The sequence below is a fragment of the Macadamia integrifolia genome, chromosome 10 (assembly GCF_013358625.1).
Source record: "Macadamia integrifolia cultivar HAES 741 chromosome 10, SCU_Mint_v3, whole genome shotgun sequence".
Lineage (NCBI taxonomy): Eukaryota > Viridiplantae > Streptophyta > Magnoliopsida > Proteales > Proteaceae > Macadamia > Macadamia integrifolia.
The window spans coordinates 18,036,970-18,061,839 of NC_056566.1; the positions used below are offsets into that span (position 1 = coordinate 18,036,970).

The following is a 24,870-nucleotide window of genomic DNA, read 5'->3' on the forward strand; positions in this document are numbered from 1 at the left end:
TCTCCGGTGAAGGTGAATATAGGTAGGGGTGAAGAGGAATTGGGTTAAAACATGAGTTTTGATGAATAGGATATAACGATCATTTTAACTTTTTCCTTAACAGTGATTGACGGTAGGGGGTCTTAATCTAATTTGGTAAAACAGAGGGGGTGTTCTTCTAATAGTGGCATTCTCTAGGGGGTGGCGTTGTAAATTTTCCTAAAGATATTAAACGATTTTAAAAAAAAATTACTAATTACATTTTTTGGTCCATACTTCATCGAATAATTTGTTTCCACTTATAATGTTTCTTGGCTTTAAGATTTTGAATCCATTATTTGATAATAAGAAATTTATTCCTGAGATCATGTTGAGCACATGGGTTTTCAACTACAAGCATCAAGAATCTCCAGAATAGATACAAGTCATTCTGCCTTACATGTTAAGGACCAACTTTTCTCAGCAAGGAAACCAGCCAGGCTGTTTCCTTTTCTTAGAATAAAGGTGAAAATGCTTTACTCTAGATAGATACGATGCCATATAGACAAGTCCCAAGATGATTTCAAATTTGAAAATTTATTTATTTTTCCATTGTTAATAAACAAATAGCTAGAAAAGTAGATAAAATAAATTATTTGTATTTCTTTTCTTTATTTATTGATTCCATGCCAAACAAACAAACATAAGATTAAAAAAGTTTTCCTAAAGATGTGTTTGGTGGCTAAGAGAAGAAAATAATTAAAAGAAATAAAAAGAAAAAAGAACCTAGAAAAGAGAAGAAAATAAAAGAATAAAAAATAAAAATTACGTCTATTTGACTATCAATATAAGAAAAGAAAAGTTTTTTTTTATTTAAATTTTGTATTTTTAATATGATCATTTTTTTTTGGGCATCAAAAGAAAAAGTCACCATTCTTAAGATGAATTTTGAAATTTAAAAAAAAAAAAAATCTTCTCTTGATAGTTGATACATGACATACTAAATACAATGAGAATTTCTTAAATCAAGAAAATAATATAATTTTTGTACTTTTTATTTTATTTTCTTTTCTTTTCTCCTCTTGATTACCAAACACAGTCTAAGCGAAAACTTTCCCCTTGTATTCACTAGCTTGATGCTACTTTCCTCTCCTGAATCCTCACCGGAAAACCTCCTTTCATTTTGGAGGTCAAGTAAGAAAGGAGAAGCGGATCAAATCCCTCCTCCGCAGGCACCACCCGATACTTCTGCATTACCCCTGCAACAATCCTCTTCATCTGCAAGAAAGCCATATCTTTCCCTAAGCAGATCCTGGGACCTGCTTGGAACACCGGGTATGTGTATGGGTCTTTTCCCACAAATTTCAACTTCCCACCTGACGGACTAGAGCTTTCCTCCTCCTTCTCAAGCCACCTCTCCGGCCGAAACTCCATGCAGTCTTTCCCCCATAGCTTCTCCATCCTCCCCATTGCATAGGGAAAGTATGTCACTGCCTCTCCCTTCTTCACAAAAGTACCGTCCGGCAAATAATTGTCGGCCGCTGCGGTTTTAGTGTCATAGGGGACCGGCGGATATAACCTCATAGTTTCACAGATCGCTGCATGGGTATATACTACGTGCTTCACATCATCGTAATCAAGTGATTCAGGCTTCTCCTTCAATTCCTTCATTAACTCCTCTTCTACACATGGGTTGCGAAAAACTAACAAGAAGAACCATACCAAGGCTGCCGAAGTGGTATCCCGACCAGCTAAGATAAAGCTGATCACTATATCTGTAACAAAACGTTCATCAGAATGGCCAGAGTTCAAGATCCTTGAGAGGAGGTCTTGGGTTTCTAGTGAAGATTTCTCTTGGAGTTCTCTTCTCTTTTCTCTCACGACCTTTGTTGCGAATTCGCGGACTGTTGCGTTTGCTTCTCGTAGGATTTTCTCGGAGCCAATGTTGAGTGCTCGTTTAAGCTTCCAAAAGGGTGGGAATATGTAGTTAAACCTCTCACTGCTCAGCCGGCTAGCAGCTTCGAATGCCTCCGCGAATTCGGACCCTGGCTGTGGGAATGATGGCGACAGGGTGGCCGGGTCACACCCAAAAGAAATTTTGCAGACGTTGTCGAATGTAAACCTCTGGAGGATGTCTTGCAGATCAATCACGTAGTTATTAGAAGCAGCATCGGAGAGAAGAGGAAGGAGGCGGTTGAAGACCTCGGCCTCCACCACTGTTTCGGTGAACTTGCGGAGAGATTTAGTGTTGAATTCATGGCTGGATACCTGTCTCTGAAACTTCCAGTTATCGTGGTCGGCATTGAAGATGCCGTCGCCGAGGAAATTGGTGAGGGTGTCTCTAAAGAAGTCTCCTTTTGGGTAGAGGTTGAATTCATTTTTGAGGATATGTTGGATGTTGGCTGGGTTAGTGGTTACGAGCTGAAGATTGCCAAGAGGACGATGGAGGAGAATGTTTCCATTGGGACTATCTTTAAGAAGTTCTGTAACCCATTGGCTGAATATCTCCTGGTTAGCAGAAATGGCAATTGAAGATCCCAACAATGGATACGACTTGGGGGATTTGGTGGTTGTTTGAGATGAAATTGATGAAGAAGATTTCTTCTTTCCCAGTTGAGTGAAGCTGATTTTGATGATGAAAAAAAAGAGTGGGAGTATCACTAGAACAAAAGAAGCTAAAAACTCAAGCTGAAACATGGTGGACTTGTTATGAAGAAGACAACTAATTCTGGTGCTCTCCACTTCTCTGCCTCTAGGGAATTTATATGCGAGTAGTCTTTGACAAAGTAAGCCAATAGGTGAGTTTTCTACACTCCGAGGTTACAAATCTGAAAAAAATGAGAGTTGCCTGTTTAAGTACCGGTACATGATGATTCGGGATCAGGTTCACGTACAAGATCAATCTTGTATGACCTGGGCTGTGGATTTAAAATCCATTAAATGAAAGGAAAAAAAATGGATTCCAAATTCACGGATTGGAGATGCACAAGATTGTTTTCATACATGAACTAGATCCACTCTCGCACATGATCCACCATTTATATATGAGACCAAGCCTAACATATAAGGCTTAATTACATAAACAGACCGATCATGATGCGAGATGGGCCTCTTAGCCTCTCCAATGAATACACCATCTAATGCCCCTGCAACCACCATCCAAAAGTTGTGGGTAAGGGTGTCAATCGGTTCGATTTTGATTATTCGGTTTGGTTTTGGTTCGGTTCCAAATGATGATAAGGTGGATCATAATCAAATCAAGAACTGACTCGGTTCCGTATTTAGATACTCAAATTGATTCAATTCGGATCGGTTTGATTTTAGTTCCAATTCGGTTTTGATATGTAGTTTTAATTCGATTTTATACCTCGGTTTTAATTTGGTTATGAAAATGGTTCCACTTTTGAACCATGACTGTGATGGACCAAAGGCCATAATGGGCTCAAGTTATGGGCCTTATGGCCATTGCTGACTCCAAAATTATCTTAGCTTGTAAATATGTGATGATAAATTACAAAAAACACTTACCACATAAAAAAAAGAGCTTGTAAAAGACACTCTTTAATGATAAGAGCAATTCGGTTTGGTTTCCATTCGAATCAAAGGTTTTGACACCCTAAATTGAAATCAAGCCGAACCAAATAGCATACTAACATATTCTAATCAAATTTGAACCGAATAAATTTGATTTGGTTTTGGTCTGATTAATTTGGCTCGGTTTAAGTATTTGGTTTCGGTTTGAAATTGACACCCTTAGTTGGGGGGTTTCGTCACACATCTCAACACTTGCCCACATCTAAGGATGTGTGGTCAACCCTCGTTGGAGGGTCGATGGTATAAAAAATGAGGAAGCCATATAATTATTAAAATCTCACACCCTCCAATGACAAAAAAAAAAAATAAAAAAAAACCTAAAATAGAGAAGATTAAGCAATGCATTTAATCTCTCTATCGCTAGTTCGCTACACAACTATTATCTTTTTAAGAAATTTTTATTGACAATTTTAGAATAATTTTAAATTTCAAAATTGCATAGGAGACTTACATACTAGATTTTAAATGTTCTTTCTCTCTGTTTTAGTGGTTACAATATTTCATTCTCTCTCTCTCTCTCTCTATATATATATATATATATATATATTATTTTGATAAAATCAAGGGATTTCATTCTCTCTCTATATATATTATTTTGATAAAATCAAGGGATTTCAATCTCATCCGAATCATGATGGAATTGATATTGACCTTGACTGACCCCGATATTCTATATTCTCCAACCTTGGCACCAGCTCAACCTGACCGAAAACAAATAGTGATGATATATGGGTTAAAAAAAAAAGAAAAATTACATTTTTTGGTTTATTCTTTATCAAAAAATTTGTTTTCACTTATAATGTTTCTTGGCGTTAAGATTTTGAATACATTATTTGGTAATAACAAATTTATTCATGAGATCACGTGGAGCACATGAGTTTTCAATTGCAAGCATCAAGAATCTCTAGAATGGATACAGGTCATTTTGTCTTATATGTTAAGGACAGACCTTTCTTAACAAGAAAATCAGCCAAGTTGTTTTGTCTTACAGGTCATTTTTGGACTTGTCTATACGATGCGATACAGACAAGTCCAAAAATGATTTCAAATTTGTAATTTTTTTTTCTTCGTTGACAAACAAATAGTTTAAAAAATAGATAAAATAAATTGTTTGTATTTCTTTTCTTTATTTATTGATTCCATGCCAAACAAGCAAACATAAAGTAAAAAAGTTTTCCTAAGGCTGTGTTTGATAGGCAACGGGAAAAGAAAAGAGAGAAAAAGAAAAAAAATCTGAAAAAGAGAAGAAAATAAAAGAATCCGGACCAAACTAAATCAAAGGTTTATTGGACCGTTTTCGGTTTAAGAGATTGTAACTCCACTAACAAATCGAACCCCACAAAAAAATCGAATGAATCCAAACCAAACCGAAATTGACTCAAAACCCATATCAAAACCGAAACAAACCGATAAGACACCAAAAAAGTACAAAATTCATTAAAAAAACCAAGTTTTTAAATAGTTTTATGTAGAAATCAAACCCAAACCAAAATCAAACTGAAATCAGAATTTCTTTATTAATTCAGTTTTGATTTCACCATTTCCACATCAAAATTGATTCAACCTGAACTGAAACCAAGTTAAATCGACCCGTTGACACCCCTAACCGTAGAGCCGTACCACGCCCACCTCTGAACTGGTGTGCGGCTCTCTACTCGGTGAGCTTGGCGAAGTATATTATTCTATTGTCTAGAATAGATAAGAACTGAAATGAAAAGAAAGAGAGCTGACCTCTATTAGTTAAAATGGAAACGAAAAAAAAAACATTATTCGGTACGGGCATGTTTTAAACGGATCAAAACGTGAACAGGTCGGTCAAAATATACAGTCAAATATGGTAAAAACGGGAAAAAAATAAAAAACGGACGATACGTGTTTTAAATGTTTATATTTAAATAATACGGTGTCAAAAAAAGAGCAATATATAGACATAACTTGACATAATAATTCTCTAAATACCTGGATAACAATCAAAATAAATATAGATAATATTCATATTTCAATCCAAATTCTAAACCTATTATATCATGAAATAACATCGAAAATATATCCATCCAAAGATTAATATAAGATCCAAAATACACCATTCAAATATCCAAAATACATCATTCAAATATCCAAAATCATCATCCAAATTACATAATCCAAAATGTATCATCCAAATTACATCATCCCATTTCATTAAAAAAAAACACAAATGTATCATAATATAGAATTAGGTTGATCATGAATAGGTTCAACATATGTCTCTTCAAGTCTATCTGTCTCCAACTCAATGTTTACATCAGGCAAGTCACCAAGTTTCTCTAGGTCAATAGGTTTTGTATCCTGAATTGCTCGGCTTTCATACTTCTCCATCATCAAAGAATTCATTCTAATGTATACCAAATCTTCTAACATTTCTGGAGTTAATCTGTTCCTCTTCTTTGTTTGTGCTGTGTCCCAAGCACTCCAATTCCTCTCGCAAGGAGAGGAATTACAAGGTTGGCTTAAGATTCTGCAAGCAACCTTCTGAACCACAGGAAGATAACCACCCATATATTTCCACCACATCTCTACAAATTAACATAAGTAAACACATATAACGATGATATACAAATAGAAATATAAACTTAATTAACTAACAGACTTACTTGGATGGTTAGTTTTCATTAAAGACTTTCCTGTGATATTGAACAAATTTGGGCTCCTCATTCGATACTCAACCATTTCTGTAGTGAATTGCTCACGATCTTCTAGAGGAACCATGGTTGCCACAATACATTCTTGAGCTTTCACAACTGTACTTGTCTCAATAAAAAGTCCACCATCAAACAAATTATTAGGATTTAAAGCTGTAGCAAGCACATGAACAGGATGGATTATATTCTTTTCCTCCCTTGTATCAAACAAATCCAATATGGTAAAGTACTTTACTCCATCACTCTCCTTTAACTTCCTTAATTTTTCTTTTGCCCTAATGATGAGCACATTTATGTGTGAAATCTAGGGTAGTAAAACATACATTTTACATATTTAGAATGGAGCTACCTTGGGTTTTACTCTCCTTTTGCAGGTTTTATATTTTCAAGGCCTTAAGGACTATCGGGAGCCATATCTTCAATTTTACACGTAAAGAGGTCCTATTTCTTTCTATGGTTGCGAAGAGGACGAAATTCTGAGCAAGATGGACGTGTTCAATTAAAAGTACACATTCGTTTGGTCACCCGTACAAATGATTATTCTTTTTCGGGTCAGAAAAAGAATAATGGATCAGAACTGAACCGAGATGCAGAACCAGCCCGTTTGCAATTGTCCCAGAGGTACAAGGAATACTCCAAATGCCAACAAGGATCGATGGACCACATCCTTAAGTGATTAAAGATTTGTTTTTGGTAACAACAACTACCTAGCTTAGTTGGTGAGCTATGGTGTACAAAATTCTCTTGCTCACCAAGAGGTCTCAAGTTCGAATCTTATGGTTGTTTTTTTTAGAAGATTTTGTTGAAGATTTCCTGCTTTTCACTCAAAAATCGTGGAAGGGATGGAGAGGATAAAAAGAAAAAAAAAGAGAAGCAAAATCGTGGAAGCAAGAAGAGAAGAAAAAAAAAGGAAAGAGAAAAAAATGGGAGAACCAAAAATTGTCCAAATCTTCTCTCTCCTCCACATCATCACCAAAGATTGTCCAAATCACACAAAGGAAGAAAAAAAAAAGTCGTCCCTAGGAGAGAGAAAAAAAAAAGAAGAAAAATAAATTAGAAGAAAAAAAAGAAAATAAGCAAAAAAATTTTAGGAAATTTCTCAAAATTTATTTCTCTCTTCTCTCTCCTCCATCTTAGCACTTTTGGACTCAAAAGATCTCACAATCAATTGTGGGTTTCTCTCTTTTAGGAAAGAGAAAATTGTTACCCTACCTCTCCATTCCCTATAAATACAACTCATGTAAGAGGAGGGGAGACAATTCATTCTTCTTCTAGTTTTTTTTTTAGTTGCTCTCTCTCTCCCTCTCTCACTCTTTGGTTTTAGTTCTTCTCTATTTTTCTTTAATCACTTTTGTAATAGTTTTTTTTTTTTCAATTAATGCAAGTACTCTTTTATTTTTATTCAGTTCTTTTTATGTTTATGATTTATGCAATTGAGTTGTAATTTTTTAAGTTATAGTTCTAGGCTTAGATCTAGGTGACAAGATCATGAGCCGTGGAGCAACTTTTTTTTCAAGTTCAAGCATTGATTCAAGTAAGTAGGCTCCTTCAGTAGTCTTCTCTCCCCCCTCTCATTCCCTCTTCTGACTACCCTTTCTTTCTTAATTTAGGATTTTTATTTTCAGTCGTTACATTATTGCTATCCCTCTCCCCCAAGGTTCATGGCTAGTGTATGTGTTGGCTTTGCCCCTCCTAGCCATAGAACCATCAATTTATTGCTTTTATTTTAATTGTCTCCCTTTCCCTAAAGCCAAGTAGAGAAACCCTTGTAAGAGTAACTCTCTGGTCAAGTAGGGAAGCTCATATTATGATGCATCCCTCGGGCTAAGTAGAGAAACCTGCTTGTGAGTCTCTCTCTAGCTTTATCCCCTTTCTTTTACTTTATTTTTATTTCAGCATTTTTTTCCTTTATTTATTATTTTATTTTTTTTTAATTGCGTGGGTTGTTTACTTTTAGTTATTTATTTATTTAATTTTAATTGTGTGGCTTGCGTCTTTAAATTCTTAGATGACGAATGGTTAGGACGTTATTTTTAGGAGGCGGTAATTAGAATTAGATCACAACCATTAATCAGTTCACTTTCGCATTATTAAAAGAAATAAAAAAATAAAGTGGCTGCTCTCCCTGTGTTCGACCCGTAGCTACACTGATCCGTACGCTTGCGGTTACATTTTAAATCTCAAACAAGTTTTTGGCGCCGTTGCCGGGGAGACAGTTCCATGTTATTTTTCACTTTCTTTTGGTAAATCGGAGTGCTTTGTTTGCTTTGTTTTATATTTTTCCTTTTCTTTTATTGAATTCCTGAGAAGAACAACTTGCAATAATAGTTGTATCAGTGGAGGTCGCCATGCCTCACAGTATGATAAAGACAGGTTTCGCCCTGTAGCAGTACCTCAGGAATTGACCTGAGCAACCCCGGATCCCTGCCGGTAAGCTCCCAAAAAGCAAAAAAAAAAATCAAAAAAATCATCAAAAAAAAGTTTTGCTATCCATTCTTTTGTGCTTGTCTTACTTTAGTTGTGGGTAGTTTTTCTGTTGCATGAGTGTTAAGTGGGTACGTAATACTAAGAATCGGTTAGAAAGAAGAGATCCAACAAGTAGTGACCCTATACGTTTGCTCTCTTTAAAACCCTTCAATATGGGAGACCAACAGCAAAACCCTTCACCTAAATCTCTGAAAGATAGGTTCTACCCTGCTAGAACAGCCCAACCTTCCTGTATAGTTCTACCACAAGCCCAGGGCAATAATTTTGAACTCAAATCTCAATACATCACTATGTTGCCCCACTTTCATGGGTTGACCTCTTAGGATGCATACCTATTTCTAAGGGAATTTGAAGAGGTATGTGTTCTAATTAAGATCCAACAGCTTTCTGATGATGCTGTTAAGCTTAGGTTTATCACTTTTGCATTGAAAGACCAAGCTAAGAAGTGGTTGTATGGATTACCCACAAATTCCATAACCTCATGGGAACAGTTCACAGTTGTCTTCCTTAAGAAGTTTTTCCCAACTCACAAGACCAATAAGCTTAGAAGTGATATCCTTCAGTTTAGGCAAAAGCCTAGTGAGTCATTTTCCAAGCTTATGGAGAGATTCAAGGATCTACTCCAAGAATGCCCTCACCATGGCCTAGACCTATGGCATTTATGTCAAATAATTTATGAGGGTATTGATTACCCAACTAAACAAATGATAGAGTCTATGTGCCCTGAGGGATTCACATCCTTTACAGATGAAGGAAAAGCATGGGAATTCTTACTTGACTTAGCTGACAAAACCCGTGAGTGGGAATCAACCCAAGAGAGTGAAAGAACCATAGGAGGAAAAGGATATTTTGTGGATGGGATAGTAGCCAAGGAAGCCCATTTGGATAGCCTAATCAAGAGGATTGAGGCTATTGTTCCTAGAGAGCCATCATCAGTCAATTTAGTTAAGATTTGTGCTTGGTGCCAGTCCCCTGGACATGTCATAGAAGAATGCCCTAACACCTCTGGGGGCACTTCTAATGATAGTGTTAATGCCTTATACCAGAATAATCCATATAGTAACACATACAATCCAGGATGGAGAAATCACCCAAATTTCTCTTGGAATCAGGGCAACCAAGCAGGACCTTCCAATTTCTATAATCAAGGTCAACCTGGACCCCAAAGGCCTCCCTTTGCACAACAATCTTTTTCTCAAAATACTTTTCCTAGGTCAAATGTAGGACCTCAGGCGAGTTTTCCTAGGGCCCCTCTTCTATCATCTTATCAGCAACCCCCTGGGTTTACCAACACTGGAGAGACAAGTAGAATAAGTGACTTGGAAAAAAATATGGCCCTCCTCATGACATGTCATCAAAATCTTACAAGAGAACTTACCCAAGTTGTCTCAATTATGCGTGAGAGGGAGAAGGGAACTTTACCCAGTCAACCAGAGCCTAACCCTAGGCATCATCAGCCTGTTAGTTTACAAGGACCAACTAATGCACCACTGAATATAGTACAAGGTCAGACTCAACAAGGGCCCTCTAACCAATGTAATGTTGTTTATGCCCTTAGGAGTGGTAAAGAGTACCTACAGAGCGTTCCTAAATCTTCCCCATCTATTACTCCTGTTAACTCTTCTTCAGTTGAGGACACAAATGTGCCTCTTGTTCCAGGTTCGTCTGATGAACCTAAAGATTTTTCTGAAACTAAAGATGATTTGGTTGAGGAAACCAAAAATGATTCTTCTGAACAGGGGCAAATCCCTAACAGTCCTTATGTTCATCCTGTCCCATTTCCTAATCGCTTGGTAAACAAAAAGAAGACTGCTTCCATGGACAAAATTTTAGAAGTCTTCAAAAAGGTAGAAGTAAACATCCCTCTTTTGGATGCCATATCCCAGATCCCCGCCTATGCAAAGGTACTGAAAGATTTGTGTACTCACAAACGTATCACTAGTGTGCCCAAAAAGGCGTTCTTGGCAGGTAACATTAGTTCCATAATTACTCAGCCTATAACAGCCAAGTATAAGGATCCGGGAGCCCTACCATATCTTGTGTCATAGGCAACACCTATATTGAGCATGCCTACTTGACCTTGGCGCAAGTGTGAATCTTTTACCTTACCATGTGTACAAGCAACTAGGATTGGGAGAATTGAAAGCCACTGGAACTACTCTTCAGTTGGCAGATAGGTCTGTTAAGATTCCTAAAGGGATGGTTGAGGATGTCTTACTAAAGGTGGGGGAATTTATTTTCCCTGTTGATTTCATTGTGTTAGATACTAAGCCCTTCTCAACCAAGGATGAGATCCCAATAATTCTAGGAAGACCATTCTTGGCTACCAGTAATGCATTAATCAATTGCCGAAATGGTTTCCTAAGATTATCTTTTGGTAACCAAACTGTTGAGTTTAACATGTTTAGGATTGGCAAGCAACCACATATGGAAGAAGAGATCAATATGCTTGAGGATTTTTTGGATTTTTCTGATGATTTAGTTACCAACTTTGATATTGATTTTGATTCAGAATTCCAAGAGTGTATGGATGAGTTGGATGATGATAGTGAAAATTTCTTTTCTGAAGTCTTGAGTCTTCACACACTTGTGGAGCCCTTAGGACCCCTTTCCAATTCCATTCCCAAACCTTCCATAGTTGAGCCCCCTAAGCTAGATCTTAAGGAGTTGCCATCTAATTTGAGATATGCTTTCCTAGGGCCTGACCAGACTCTTCCTGTAATAATTTCTTCAAATTTGACTTCTAGCCAGGAAGAGGAGTTACTTAAAGTGTTAAAAGATAATAAGGAAGCCCTAGGTTGGACCATGGCTGATATCAAGGGTATAAGCCCTTCCATTGTGCAACATCATATACATCTTATGGAGGATTCCAAACCATCCACGGAACCCCAAAGAAGAGCTAACCCAGTGATGATGGAAGCTATTAAGAAAGAGATCCTAAAGTGCTTGGATCATGGAATAATTTATCCTATTTCTGACAGCCAATGGGTAAGCCCAGTTCACGTAGTGCCTAAGAAGTCTGGTGTGACTGTAGTTCCTAATGCCAATAATGAGTTGATCCCTACCCGTGTCCAAACAGGATGGCGTGTGTGCATTGATTACAGGAAGTTAAATGCGGCAACCTGGAAGGACCACTTCCCATTGCCATTCATTGACCAGATGTTAGAGAGGTTAGCTGGACATGAATACTATTGCTTTCTTGATGGCTATTCCGGCTATAACCAAATCCCAATTGCTTTAGAGGACCAACATAAGACCACTTTTACATGCCCATATGGAACATTTGCTTATAGGCGTATGCCCTTTGGGCTTTGCAATGCCCCTGCTACGTTCCAACGATGCATGATGAGCATTTTTTCTGACATGGTCGAAAAATTCTTAGAAGTATTTATGGATGACTTTTCAATTCATGGGAATTCCTATTCTGAATGTCTTCATCATCTTTCCCTAGTTTTGAAGAGGTGCATATCTAAGAATTTGGTTTTGAATTGGGAGAAATGTCATTTTATGGTTAAATCTGGTATTGTTTTAGGCCATGTAATATCCAAGGAGGGAATTAAGGTAGATAGAGCCAAAGTGGATTTAATTGATAATTTACCACCTCCTCAATCTGTTAAGGATGTTCGGTCTTTTCTAGGGCATGCAGGCTTCTACAGAAGGTTTATTAAGAACTTTAGTCAGTTAGCCCGACCTCTCACCTCATTACTTGTCAAAGATCAGACTTTTGAATTTTCCAAAGAGTGCCTAGAATCCTTCAAGCAACTTAAGAAGGAGTTGACCAATGCACCCATTGTTCAACCACCTATTTGCACTGAACCTTTTGAACTGATGTGTGATGCTTTAGATTTTGCCATAGGAGCAGTTTTAGGTCAAAGGATTAATAAGTTACCCACTGTCATTTACTATGCTAGTAGGACCTTAAATGATGCACAACTCAATTATACAACCACTGAAAAAGAATTTTTAGCTGTTGTGTTTGCATTAGAAAAGTTTCGGTCTTACTTAGTTGGCTCATATGTGGTGGTGTATACTGATCATTCTGCCCTCAGATACCTAGTTCAGAAGAAGGATGCCAAAGCCCGTCTCATTAGGTGGGTTTTACTTTTGTAAGAGTTTGATTTAGAAATTAGGGATAAGAAAGGAGTTGAAAACCTAGTTGCAGACCATTTATCCCGGCTTCCCAATTCCTTGACTGTTGATTCTCCAGTCAACGAGAACTTTCCAGATGAACAATTATTTGCAATGTCTAGTGAACCAAGGTTTGCTGACATTGTCAACTTCTTAGTTTCAGGTGTGACTCTGGATCACTGGTCCACTCAAGATAAGTATAGGTATCATTCCCAAGTTAAACACTTTTTCTGGGATGATCCTTATTTGATTAAGATATGTTCAGGATCAGATTATCCGACGATGTGTTCCTGATCATGAGCAACATTCTATTCTCTCTTTTTGTCATGATCATGCATGTGGCGGACACTTTGGACCTAAGAAGACTGCCGCAAAGGTTCTCCAATGCGGATTTTATTGGCCCACTCTTTTTAGAGATGCTTTTGATTTTTACAAGGCTTGCCCTGCCTGCCAGTCTTTTGGCCGTATCAATAAAAGGAACATGATGCCCCTCAACCCTATTTTGGTAGTTGAGATCTTTGATGTATGGGGCATCGATTTTATGGGACCATTCCCTAATTCCTTTGGGAATTTGTACATACTTTTGGCCGTTGATTATGTTTCTAAATGGATAGAGGCCATACCTTGTAAAACTAATGACCACAAAGTGGTGGTCCAGTTTCTCAAAGAGAACATTTTTTCCCGCTTTGGTGCACCACGTGCAATAATTAGTGATAGGGGTACTCATTTTTGTAATCGGCCTTTTGAGGCCTTAATGAAAAAGTATGGGGTCACTCATAAGTTATCTATCCCTTATCACCCCCAAACTAGTGGCCAAGTGGAGGTGTCTAATAGGCAGATCAAACAAATCTTGGAGAAAACTGTTAATCCCAACCGTAAGGATTGGTCCCTTAGGCTCATTGATGCCTTGTGGGCCCATCGGACTTCATTCAAGACTGACCTTGGCCAGTCTCCCTACCGTTTGGTGTATGGAAAAGCTTGTCACTTACCAGTTGAGTTGGAGCATAAGGCCTTTTGGGCCATTAAGAAGCTTAACTTTGATTTGTCTGATGCGGGAATTCATCGTAGGCTCCAACTATCTGAGTTGGAGGAACTTAGGAATGAAGCCTATGAAAGTTCTAGGATTTACAAGGAAAATACCAAAGCTTTCCATGATAAGCACATTCTGCGTAAATCTTTTGCAATTGGTGATAAGGTCTTATTGTACAACTCTCGATTGCATCTTTTTCCTGGTAAGCTTAGATCCCGATGGGATGGCCCTTTTATTGTCCATAACGTATATCCCCATGGGGCTGTGGAGATTTTGAATCCAGGAACAGGGGTAATTTCGAAGGTTAATGGTCAGCGTTTGAAACCGTTCCTCGAGTTTCCCACTACTAGTAGTGAAGAGGTCATGGATCTCCATGAACCTCTTTACACTGATGACTAATTTTTAATCAGGTATGACCCCCTTGCATTGTCTTTGCTTTTAATTTTTTCCATGCATTGAGGACATTGCATGACTTAAGTATGGGGGAGGGAAACCAGTTTTTGTTTTTTTTTCTTTCACTTTATTTTGTTTGTTTTTCTTTTTATTTTTGAGCTTGCTAAGGATGAAGTCCTACTATGGCTTTTGGCTAATGATCAGACCATTCAGATGCTTGATGTATGAAAATAAAAGTTTTGACGAAGGTACCCATTTTGAACGTATAAAAACCCTGTTGAGAAGAAAGAAACAAGCATGTGTCTTGAGATGGGACTTTCTTTTGAAAAATAAGAGACCCCTGTTTTATGGTGATGGACCATATGTAAGTCTGTGGGTTCCTTGTACTTTTGATTTGGAGTTGAGACCTTCTTTTTAATTTGGCATGGGTTGACAAATGCACAATTTTAAATGAATTGAGAAATGTGGTATAAAGAAGAATAAGAGTTGATTCCTATGGAACTAGACAGGGCATTGCGCCTCAGGAAGCGTGGTGTCTTGATCGAAATTCCTTGGGAGGAAACTTCTGAAGTAACTCTAGCATCACTGCCTTTGTGGACATATGCAAAAAGCGAAGCTACATAGTAACTTGGGTGTCTGGTGTTTGCTCCACCATGTCATTCAGGCCAAAAGTAGTGGAGTAGAATAGAGTTTATTAAGCAGAAAAAAAAAAGAGAAAAAAAATGTGCAAATGTCAATAATGCTTGGTAACATGTTTGGTCAAAAACACTTTAACGCCTTAGTCATTGGTTCCCTATTTCTTCACAAGTGGTTTTACCTTAAGATAAGGATGTTTTGGAAGAGATGAGGTGAGTTCCAAATTAAGAAATATGCTAGTGCCTGGAATTGATAAAGGGTAATAAAAGTTCAAGTGTGGGGTCCCTTGTAAGAGAAATTATCTTTGCTCCGGATTGGTATGAACCATACCTTTAGCCAAAGTTGAGATTTGTTTATTTTGAATTTTGGGTGTATATTCACTGCAAATACCCACGAGACACAACTCGTCCACTAGCGGTGACCTAGGGGTTTAAAGACTTGTTGCACATGCTAAGTGCAACCGTGATTCCTACGAAAGTGAGTTAGGTTTTTTTTGTTTTTATTCTTTTCTTTTTGTTTTGCTCGAGGAGTAGCAAAGTCTAAGTGTGGGGGAATTCTGATGAGCACATTTATGTGTGAAATCTAGGGTAGTAAAACATGCATTTTACATATTTAGAATGGAGCTACCTTGGGTTTTACTCTCTTTTTGCAGGTTTTATATTTTTAAGGCCTTAAGGATTATCGGGTATTATATCTTCAATTTTACACGTAAAGAGGTCCTATTTCTTTTCATGGTTGCGAAGAGGATGNCTTTTTGTTTTGCTCGAGGACTAGCAAAGTCTAAGTGTGGGGGAATTCTGATGAGCACATTTATGTGTGAAATCTAGGGTAGTAAAACATGCATTTTACATATTTAGAATGGAGCTACCTTGGGTTTTACTCTCTTTTCGCGGGTTTTATATTTTCAAGGCCTTAAGGACTATCGGGCGCTATATCTTTAATTTTACACGTAAAGAGGTCCTATTTCTTTTCATGGTTGCGAAGAGGACGAAATTCTGAGCAAGATTGACGTGTTCAATTAAAAGTACACATTTGTTTGGTCACCCGCACACCAGAACTCACCAAGTGGGCTGGGTAGTTGTTGTTACCAAAAAAGAAACTTCAATCACTTAGGGGTGTGGTCCATCGATCCTTGTTGACATCTTGAAATATTTTTTATATCCCTAGGACAACTGCAGATGGGTTGATTCTGTATCTCGGTTAAGTTCTGATATATTATGCTTTTTTTTACTTGAAAAAAATAATCACTTGTACAAATGAGCAAACAGATGTGTACTTTTAATTGAATACATCAATCTTGCTCAAAATTTCATCCTCTTCACAACCATGAAAAGAAATAGTACCTCTTTATATGTGAAATTGGAGATATAGTGCCTAATAGTCCTTAAGGCTTTGAAAATATAAAACCTACAAAAAGAGAGTAAAACCCAAGGTAGCTCCATTCTAAATATGTAAAATGCATGTTTTACTACCCCTAGATTTCACACATAAATGTGCTCATCAACTATGTAATATCCAATAAGGGAATTAAGGTAGACAGAGCCAAAATGGATTTAATTGATAATTCACCACATTCCCAATCTGTTAAGGACGTCCGATCTTTTTTGGGCCATGCTGGCTTCTACAGAAGGTTTATTAAGAACTTTAGTTAGTTATCCCGGCCTCTAACTGCACTACTTTCTAAAGATCAAACTTTGAGTTTTCTAATGAGTGCCTAGAATCTTTCGAGCAACTTAAGGAGTTGGCCATTGCACCCATTAATCAACCACCTATTTGGACTAAACAGTTTAAACTCATGTGTGATGCTTCAGATTTTAATATAAGAGCAGTTTTGGGCCAAAGGATTAATAAGTTGCCCACTATCATTTACTATGCTATAGGACCCTAAATGATGAACAACTCAATTATGCAACCACTGAAAAAGAATTCTTAGTTGTTATGTTTGCGCTAGAAAAGTTTTGGTCTTACTTAGTTGGGTCACATGTAGTGGTGTAACACTGACTATTCCCTAATTCCTTCAGGAATTTGTTTATTCTTTTGGCCGTTGATTATGTTTCTAAATGGATAGAGGCCATACTTTGTAAATATAATGACCATAAAGTGGTGGTTCAGTTTCTTAAAGAGAACATATTTTTCCACTTTGATACACCACGTGCTGTAATTAGTGATGAGGGTACTCATTTTTATAATCGGCCTTTTGAGACCTTAATGAAAATGTATGGGATCACCCATAAGTTAGCTATCCCTTATCACTCCCAAACTAGTGGTCAAGTGGAGGTGTCTAATATGCTGATCAAACAACTCTTGGAGAAAATTGTTAATCCCAACCGTAAGGATCGGTCCCTTAGGCCCATGGATGCCTTGTGGGCCCATCATACTGCATTCAAGACTAACCTTGGTCACTCCCTACCATTTGGTGTATGGGAAAGCCTGTCACTTACTAGTTGAATTAGAGCATAAGGCCTTTTGGGCCATCAAGAAGCTCAACTTTGATTTGTCTGATGTCGGTATTCATTGTAGGCTCCAACTATCTGAGTTGGAGGAACTTAAGAATGATGCCTATGAAAGTTCTAAGATTTACAAGGACAAGACCAAAGCCTTTCATGATAAGTATATTCTTCGCAAATCTTTTGCAATTGGTGATAAGGTCTTATTGTACAACTTTCAGTTACATCTATTCACTTATAAGCTTAGATCCTGATGGGATGGCCCATTTATTGTACATAATGTATATCCCCATGGGCTTGTGGAGATTCTGAATCTAGGAATAGGAGTAATTTCAAAGGTTAATGGTTAGTGTTTAAATCCATTCCTTGAGCTTCCTACTGCTGCTAGTGAAGAGTTCATGGATATCCATGAACCTCTTTATACAAATGATTAACTTTTACCCAGATATGACCCCCTTGCATTGTCTTTGCTTTTAATTCTTTTCATACATTGAGGACATTGCATGACTTAAGTGTGGGGGAAGGAAACAAGTTTCCTTTTGTTTTTGCGTTTTCCCCTTTGTTTGTGTTTTTTTTTTTTTTTTTTTTTTTTTTGTGAGCTTGCTAAGGATGAAGTCCTATTTTGGCTTTTAGCTAATGATCTTACCATTCGGTTTCCGGATGTATAAAAGTAAGAGTTTTCATTAAGGTACCCTTCTTGAACGTAAAAAAATTCATTTTGAGAAAAAAGAAACAAGCCTGTGTCTTGAGGTGGGACTCTCTTTTACAAGATAAGAGACCCTTGTTTTATGGTGTTGGACCATATGTAAGTCTGTGGATTTCTTTTACTCTTGATTTAAAATTGAGACCTTCTTTTTAGATTGACATTAGTTGACAACTACATAATTTTAAATGAAGTGTGGTAAGTGATATAAAGGAAGAGTAAGAGTTGATTTCCTTAGAACTAGATAGGGCATTGCACCTCAGGAAGCGGGGTGTCTTAATCAAAACTCTTAGCGAGGAAATTTCTAAAAGAACTCTGGCATAACTGTCTATGTGGGCATATGCAAAAATGTGAAGCTACATAGTATCTTGGATGTCTGATGTATGCTCCACCACATCATTCAGGTCAATAATAGTCGAGTAGGATAGAGTTTATTAAAACAAAAATGAGAGAGAGAGAGAGAGAAAGAAAAACCACACAACAGGAAAGTATGTGCAAATGTCATCAATGCCTTGGTAACATGTTTGGTCGAAAACACTCCAACGTTTTAGTCATTGGTTCCCTATTACTTCACAAGTGGTCTTGCCTTAAGATAAGGATGTTTTGGAAGAGATAAGGTGAGTTCCGAATTAAGAAATATGCTAGTACCTAAAATTGATGTGGGATAATAAAAATTCAAGTATGCGGGTTCCTTGATCAAGTGTAAGAGGAACTATCTTTGCTCCGGATCGGTATGGCCCTTACCTTTAGCCAAGGTTGGGATTTTTTTTTCTGAATTTTGGGTGTATATTCAGTGTAAACACCCACGAGACACAATTCATCCTCTAGGGGTGACCTAGGGGTTTAAAGGTTTGATGCATATGCTAAGTGCAACCATGATTCCTACGAAAGTGAGCTAGGTTTTTTATTGTTAACTTTTTATTCTTTTTATTTTGCTCAATGACTAGCAAAGTCTAAGTTTGGGGGTATTCTGATGAGCACATTTATATGTGAAATCTTAGGTTGTAAAGCATACATTTTTACATACTTAGAATGGAGCTACCTCAGGTTTTTTCTTTCTTTTTTTTAGATTTTGTATTTAAAAGACCTTAGGGACTATCGGACGCCATATCTCCAATTTTACACGAAAAAAGGTCTCATTTATTTTCTTGGATGCAATGAGGATGAAATTCTAAGCAAGATGGACATGTCACATTAAAAGTACACAATCGTTTTGGCACCCATACATGTGATTATTCTTTTTGGGACAGAAAAGAATAATGGACTAGAACAGAACTGAGATGCAGGCCCAGCCCTTTTGTAGTTGTCCCAGGAGTATAAGAGACATTTAAGATGCCAACAAAGATTGAGGACCCACCTTGGATGGGTCGTTGAAGAGCCACAACACCTCTGGGGGCACTTGCAATGAAAGTATTAATGCCTTATATTAGAATAATCCATATAGTAACACTTACAATCCAAGGTGGAGAAATCACCCAAATTTCTCCTGGAACTAGGGCAATCAAGCAAGGCCTTCCAATTTTCATAATCAAGGTCAATCTGGACCCCAAAGGCCTCCCTTTGCACAATAAATTTTTTTCCCAAATACTTTTCTAAGGCCAAATGTAGAACCTCAGGCTAGTTTTCCTAGGCCCCCTCACCTATCATCTTATCAGTAACCCCCTGGGTTTACCAACACTGGAGAGGCAAGTAGATTAAGTGACTTGAAAAAGAATATGGACCTCCTCATGACAAGCCATCAAAATCTTATGAGAGAACTCACTCAAGTTGTCTCAATTTTACATGAGAGGGAGAAGGGAATGTTTCCCAGCCAACTGGAGCCTAACCCTAGGCATCAGCCTGTTAGTTCACAAGCACCAACTAATGCGTCACTAAAATGTAGTATAAGGTCAGACCCAACAGAGGCCCTCCAACCAATGTCATGTAGTTTTTACCCTTAAGAGTGGCCGAGAGTAACAACAGAGTGTTCCTAAATCTTCCCCATCTATTATTCTTGTTAACTCTCCTTCTGTTCAGGATACAAGTGTGCCTCTTAGACCACATTTGTCTGATGAACCTAAAGTAACTAAATATGATTTGGTTAAGGAAACCAAAAATGACTCTTATGAAAAAGAGCAAATTCCTAATAGTCTTTATGTTCCCCCTGTCTCCTTTCCTAATCACTTAGTAAACAAAAAGAAGACTACTTCTATGGACAAGATTTTAGTAGTCTTCAAAAAGGTAAAAGTGAATTCCCTCTTTTGGATGTCATATCCTAGATTCCTGCCTATGCAAAGGTCCTGAAAGATTTGTGTACTCATAAATGTATCACTAGTGTGCCCCAAAAGGCGTTCTTCGTAGGTAACATTAGTTCCATAATTACTTAGCCTATAGCCACCAAATATAAGGATTTAAGGAGCCTTACCATAGCTTGTGTCATAGGCAACACGTACAGTGATCATGCCTTTCTTAACCTTAGCGCGAGTGTGAATCTTTTACCTTACCATGTGTATAAGCAACTAGGATTGGGAGAATTGAAAACCATTAGAGCTACTCTTTAGTTGACAGATAGTTCTGTTAAGATTCCTAAAGGGATGGTTGAGGATGTTTTTCTTAAGGTGAGAGAATTTATTTTCCCTGTAGATTTCATTGTGCTAGATACCAAGCCCTTCTCAAACAAGGATGAGATCTCAATAATTCTAGGGAGACCATTCCTAGCTACCAGTAATGCATTAATCAATTGCTGGAAGGGTTTCCTAAGGATATCTTTTGACAACCAAACTGTTGAGTTTAACATGCTCAGGATAGGCAAGCAACCACATATGGAAGAAGTGATCAATATGCTTGAGAATTTTTCAAATTTTCTTGGTGATTTAATTACCAACTTTCATATAGATAGTGAAAAATTATTTTCTAAAGTCTTAAGTCTTCACACACCTGTGGAGCCCTTAGGACCCCTTTCTAATTCCATTCCCAAACCTTCTATAGTTGAGCCCCTTAAGCTAGATCTTAAGTAATTGCCATCTAATTTTAGGTATGCTTTCTTAGGGCTTGACCCAACTCTTCCAGTAATAATTTCTTCAGATTTGATTCTACCCAGGAAGAGGAATTACTTAAAGTATTAAAAGACAATAAGGAAGCCCTAGGTTTGACCATGGCTAATATCAAGGGTATAAGTCCTTCTATTGTGGAACATCATTGGAAATCTTGAAAAAGCAGGAGGACATGACACACTTGCAGAAATGATAGATTCAGGGGTCAAATGCCTTTCTAATTTAGTTAAGAAAGTGTGAGCTAGGGCTCTTGATATTTGCGGATGACCTTAACTTCTCACCCTAAGTAAGGAAGGATAATCTAAAGAAGAAGATGATTCTATGGTAGGGATAATTATCATAACAGATAGGGATGATGAGGATCGCTATCCCAAAAAGATTATTGTGAAGAAACCTGTTAGTGTATTAGAGACTCAAAGCATAAGAGACTACAAGGGCAAGGCCTTAGCAGTAGAATAATTAAGGACCAATGAGGCTAGAACAAGTGGCTTGAAGAAAGAACCAGAGAACCCAGTTTTGGCACAGCTTAAGAAGGCCCAGGCCAACATCTCAATTTGAGGATTATTGATGGCCTCCCCTTCACACCGAGAAGCATTCCTGAAGTCCCTCACCAATATGCAAGTGCCGATCGAGATAAATCAAACACATCTCGCACAAATAGTAGGAGCAACCTATGTAGTACAGTCATTGATGTTCTCAGAATCTGACTCCTCAAAGGAGCCCGGCACAACAAAGCTTTGCACATCATAGTAGAATGCATTGACAAGATTGTTCCTCAGGTCCTCATTGCTAATGGGTCCGCTCTAAATTTTCTACCTTTGAGGTCGGCTAAGAGCATTGGCATCAATATGGAAGAGATGAGGCAGTCAAACCAGCCAATACGGGCATATGATAATACCAAAAGAGAAGTCCTTGGGATCCTCACCCTTGTCGTGATAATTGGCCTTGTGAAGTTTGACATTGATTTCCAAGTTATTGATATACCAATATCTTTCAATATGCTCCTGGGAAGACCATGGCTGCATCATGCAAAGGTTGTGTCCTCCAGTCCCCATCAGAAGATGAAATTCATTCATGAAGGGAAAGTGATTATAGTAGCCGGAGATCCCAAAGTGGTTAACACCTTACCCAACATTGAAAAGGGAGAAGAACAAGACCATGAAGTTCGACTTAATGGTTTTGAATTAGAAGTGCCTTACGCAGCCATCGCCAAGGAAATACTAGAAGAAAAAATCCTGGCTAACTATGAAATAGTCTGAAGCCCGCCGGTGAGACAAATGATAAAGAATATGCAATACTTTCTTGGAATGGGACTAGGGAAGTATCATCAGGGTGTTCCAAAATAGCCTACCTTGGCTGTAAACAAAGAAAGAAATGGTCTAGGGTACACTCCTCAAATCCCTAGACCAAGAAGCAACAATGCCGACAAGGGGCAGAAGATACTAAGAATGATTAGTAAAATATCCGCCTCTTACTACCCCACTCTTAATGGGTATTTCGTAAGGGAAGATGAAGATTTTCCCTTTTACGAAAATGTTGAGCTATGGTTTGATGAAACCCCTGTAAAGATGCAACCAGGATTCGAGGTGTTATTTCAGGACTAGTTCGACTTGATAACTCATGAAGTAGAACAACAGCAAGCCAAGGAAAGTGACCAAGACAACTATATCACTGGAATAGCAGAAGTAGCATTGGTTAAAGATGGGTTCTCCTCTAACAAACCTACAACATTGATCCAATCAAAGGAGGCATCAAGCCCCTGGGTCCTCTTGAAGAGGGAATGGGAAAAGAAGATAAGACTCATTTGGAGTTTGTAACTTCCCCCTGATCTGAAGAGACACATCTGTTCATTTCTGCAAAAGCCATGGGCTCAAAAGCTGCATGAGCTCAAGCTCAGGCCTTTCAAAGGAAGGAGTATGTATGCAAAGCAAAGAAGAGCATAAAGAATGATGGTCTGTATGTACTATGCCCAAATCAACTGCAACGGCAGGGCCCATGATGGTGGTCAGAGATGTGACTGAGGAGTAGGGATGGCCTCAATCAATAGGCTTGAAAAGTTGGACTTCATAGAAAGAGGATTGAGTAGTCTCCACCCCTCCTCACCCCTCAGAAAGTTCAACTTCAGAGAGCATGAAGTTGATCAGCTTGTATTTGTGAAGAAGCAAGCATTTGTTAAAGAGAACAATGTCAGCACCACTGAAGAGATAGCAGTGACCTTCCTGGAAGAAGAAAAAGGCCCTTTGTCACATCTATTCATCTATCGAGCCGTTGAACCACTCTTGAATTGGACAAGCATTGGAGTGAACTTCAAGTTTACTTATGCTACTGAGTCAACCAAACTAAGTACCACTAATGAAAGCATCAAGTCAGTCGAGTCCGTTATCGAGTCTGTTATCAAGTCTTCTATTTTTGTGTCTATTTCCCCCCTTGAGGAAAGCCTAGAGTCCATGTATGTCGAGTCTATTACTCCTTCTTTCATGAATGAAATTGTTGATTCTGAGTATGAATTGTCTCCTTTTTCTGATGATGATCTTAATAAATATCATGATCAAATAAAACAATGTAATCCAAAGAAAGCCCAACATATCTGTAAGGATACTCGGGTTATTAATCTAGGAACCGACCAATGCCTACGATAGCTAAAGATTGGTACCACCCTATATGATGAAGGAGTAGAATAGATGATTAGTCTTCTAAAGGAGTTCACAAAAGTCTTTGCTTGGTCTTATGAGAATATGCCTGGTATAGATCCCAATATTGTACAACATCGATTACAAACTACACTGGGGCAAGGCTAGTCAAACAGAAGCTCAGAAGAATGCATCCAGAATAGAGTGAAAAGATCAAAGAAGAAGTCATAAAATAATGGAATGCAGGTTTTCTACAAGTGGTAAAATACCCCCAATGGTTGGCTAACATAGTACCAGTACCAAAGAAAGATAGCAAGGTACGAATGTGCATAGATTTCTAAGATCTTAACAAGGTGAGCCCTAAGGATGACTTCCCATTACCTCACATTAATGTATTGGTTGACAAAATAGTAGGGCATGCCTTGTTATCATTTGTGGATGGATTCTCGGGATACAATCAAGTGAGCATGCACCCGGAGGATTATGAAAAGATAGCCTTCACCACTCTATAGGGAACTTATTCTTACAAGGTGATTGTAGACACCCAATTTTGTAACCCCCTCTAGCTATGATGAAATGTAGATCTTTGACGTGACTTCTTACTTTCGATCGACAGAGATGATGTATGACTAAGGAAACCTAAAAACATCCCCTATCTAAAAAACCCCAGAACCCTGCACAGGAGAAAAGAAGGTTCAATTTTGAATTTTTATATACGAATGAATCAGGTAAGGATGACCATACAGATGGATAGCACTTGGAAATATGATTCCGATGATATATGATACGTTAAAATCAGACCATCGGATCTCCCACAATCTTCATTGGAAAATCATATTTTTTTGCCCGTATGTCGCCCACACCAGCCATCCAGCCCAGCTAGCCTAGCAATGCCCATATGTGCCCTTGGTGTATGTATTGTGTGCTCCCACTACTTGCTTGCATGCCCCTGCTGCAAGGCTTGTGTGCCCTCACCGTACATCACGTGTGCCCTTGCTGCCTGCCCGTGTGCCCCTATTACATGGCCTGCTCGTCACCACCACACATCATACATGCCCCCGCTGCTTGCCCACGTGCCCCTACTGCATGGCCTGTGCACCCTAGTCTCACATTGTGTGCACCCCTGCTACTTGCCCTTGCACCCCTGTTGT

The 24,870-nt window shown here is 38.2% G+C and overlaps 1 protein-coding gene and 1 non-coding gene across 2 annotated transcripts; both read right to left on the reverse strand.

Moving 5' to 3' along the window:
* Positions 1-1,045: 1,045 nt before the first annotated feature.
* LOC122090724 (cytochrome P450 94A1-like) lies at positions 1,046-2,724 on the reverse strand. The gene has a single exon (XM_042660410.1). The coding sequence runs from the start codon at positions 2,653-2,655 to the stop codon at positions 1,087-1,089; it is 1,569 nt and encodes a 522-aa protein (XP_042516344.1). The 5' UTR covers positions 2,656-2,724; the 3' UTR covers positions 1,046-1,086.
* A 6,535-nt stretch (positions 2,725-9,259) lies between these two features.
* Positions 9,260-9,366, reverse strand: LOC122092573. Its single transcript, XR_006144226.1, has one exon. It is a non-coding gene; the product is annotated as a small nucleolar RNA R71 (small nucleolar RNA).
* Between the last annotated feature and the right edge of the window lie 15,504 nt (positions 9,367-24,870).

What these genes read in the sequence shown, in the direction of transcription:
- LOC122090724 (XM_042660410.1), bottom strand. Translation starts at nt 2,655, where the DNA reads ATGTTTCAGCTTGAGTTTTTAGCTTCTTTTGTTCTAGTGATACTCCCA.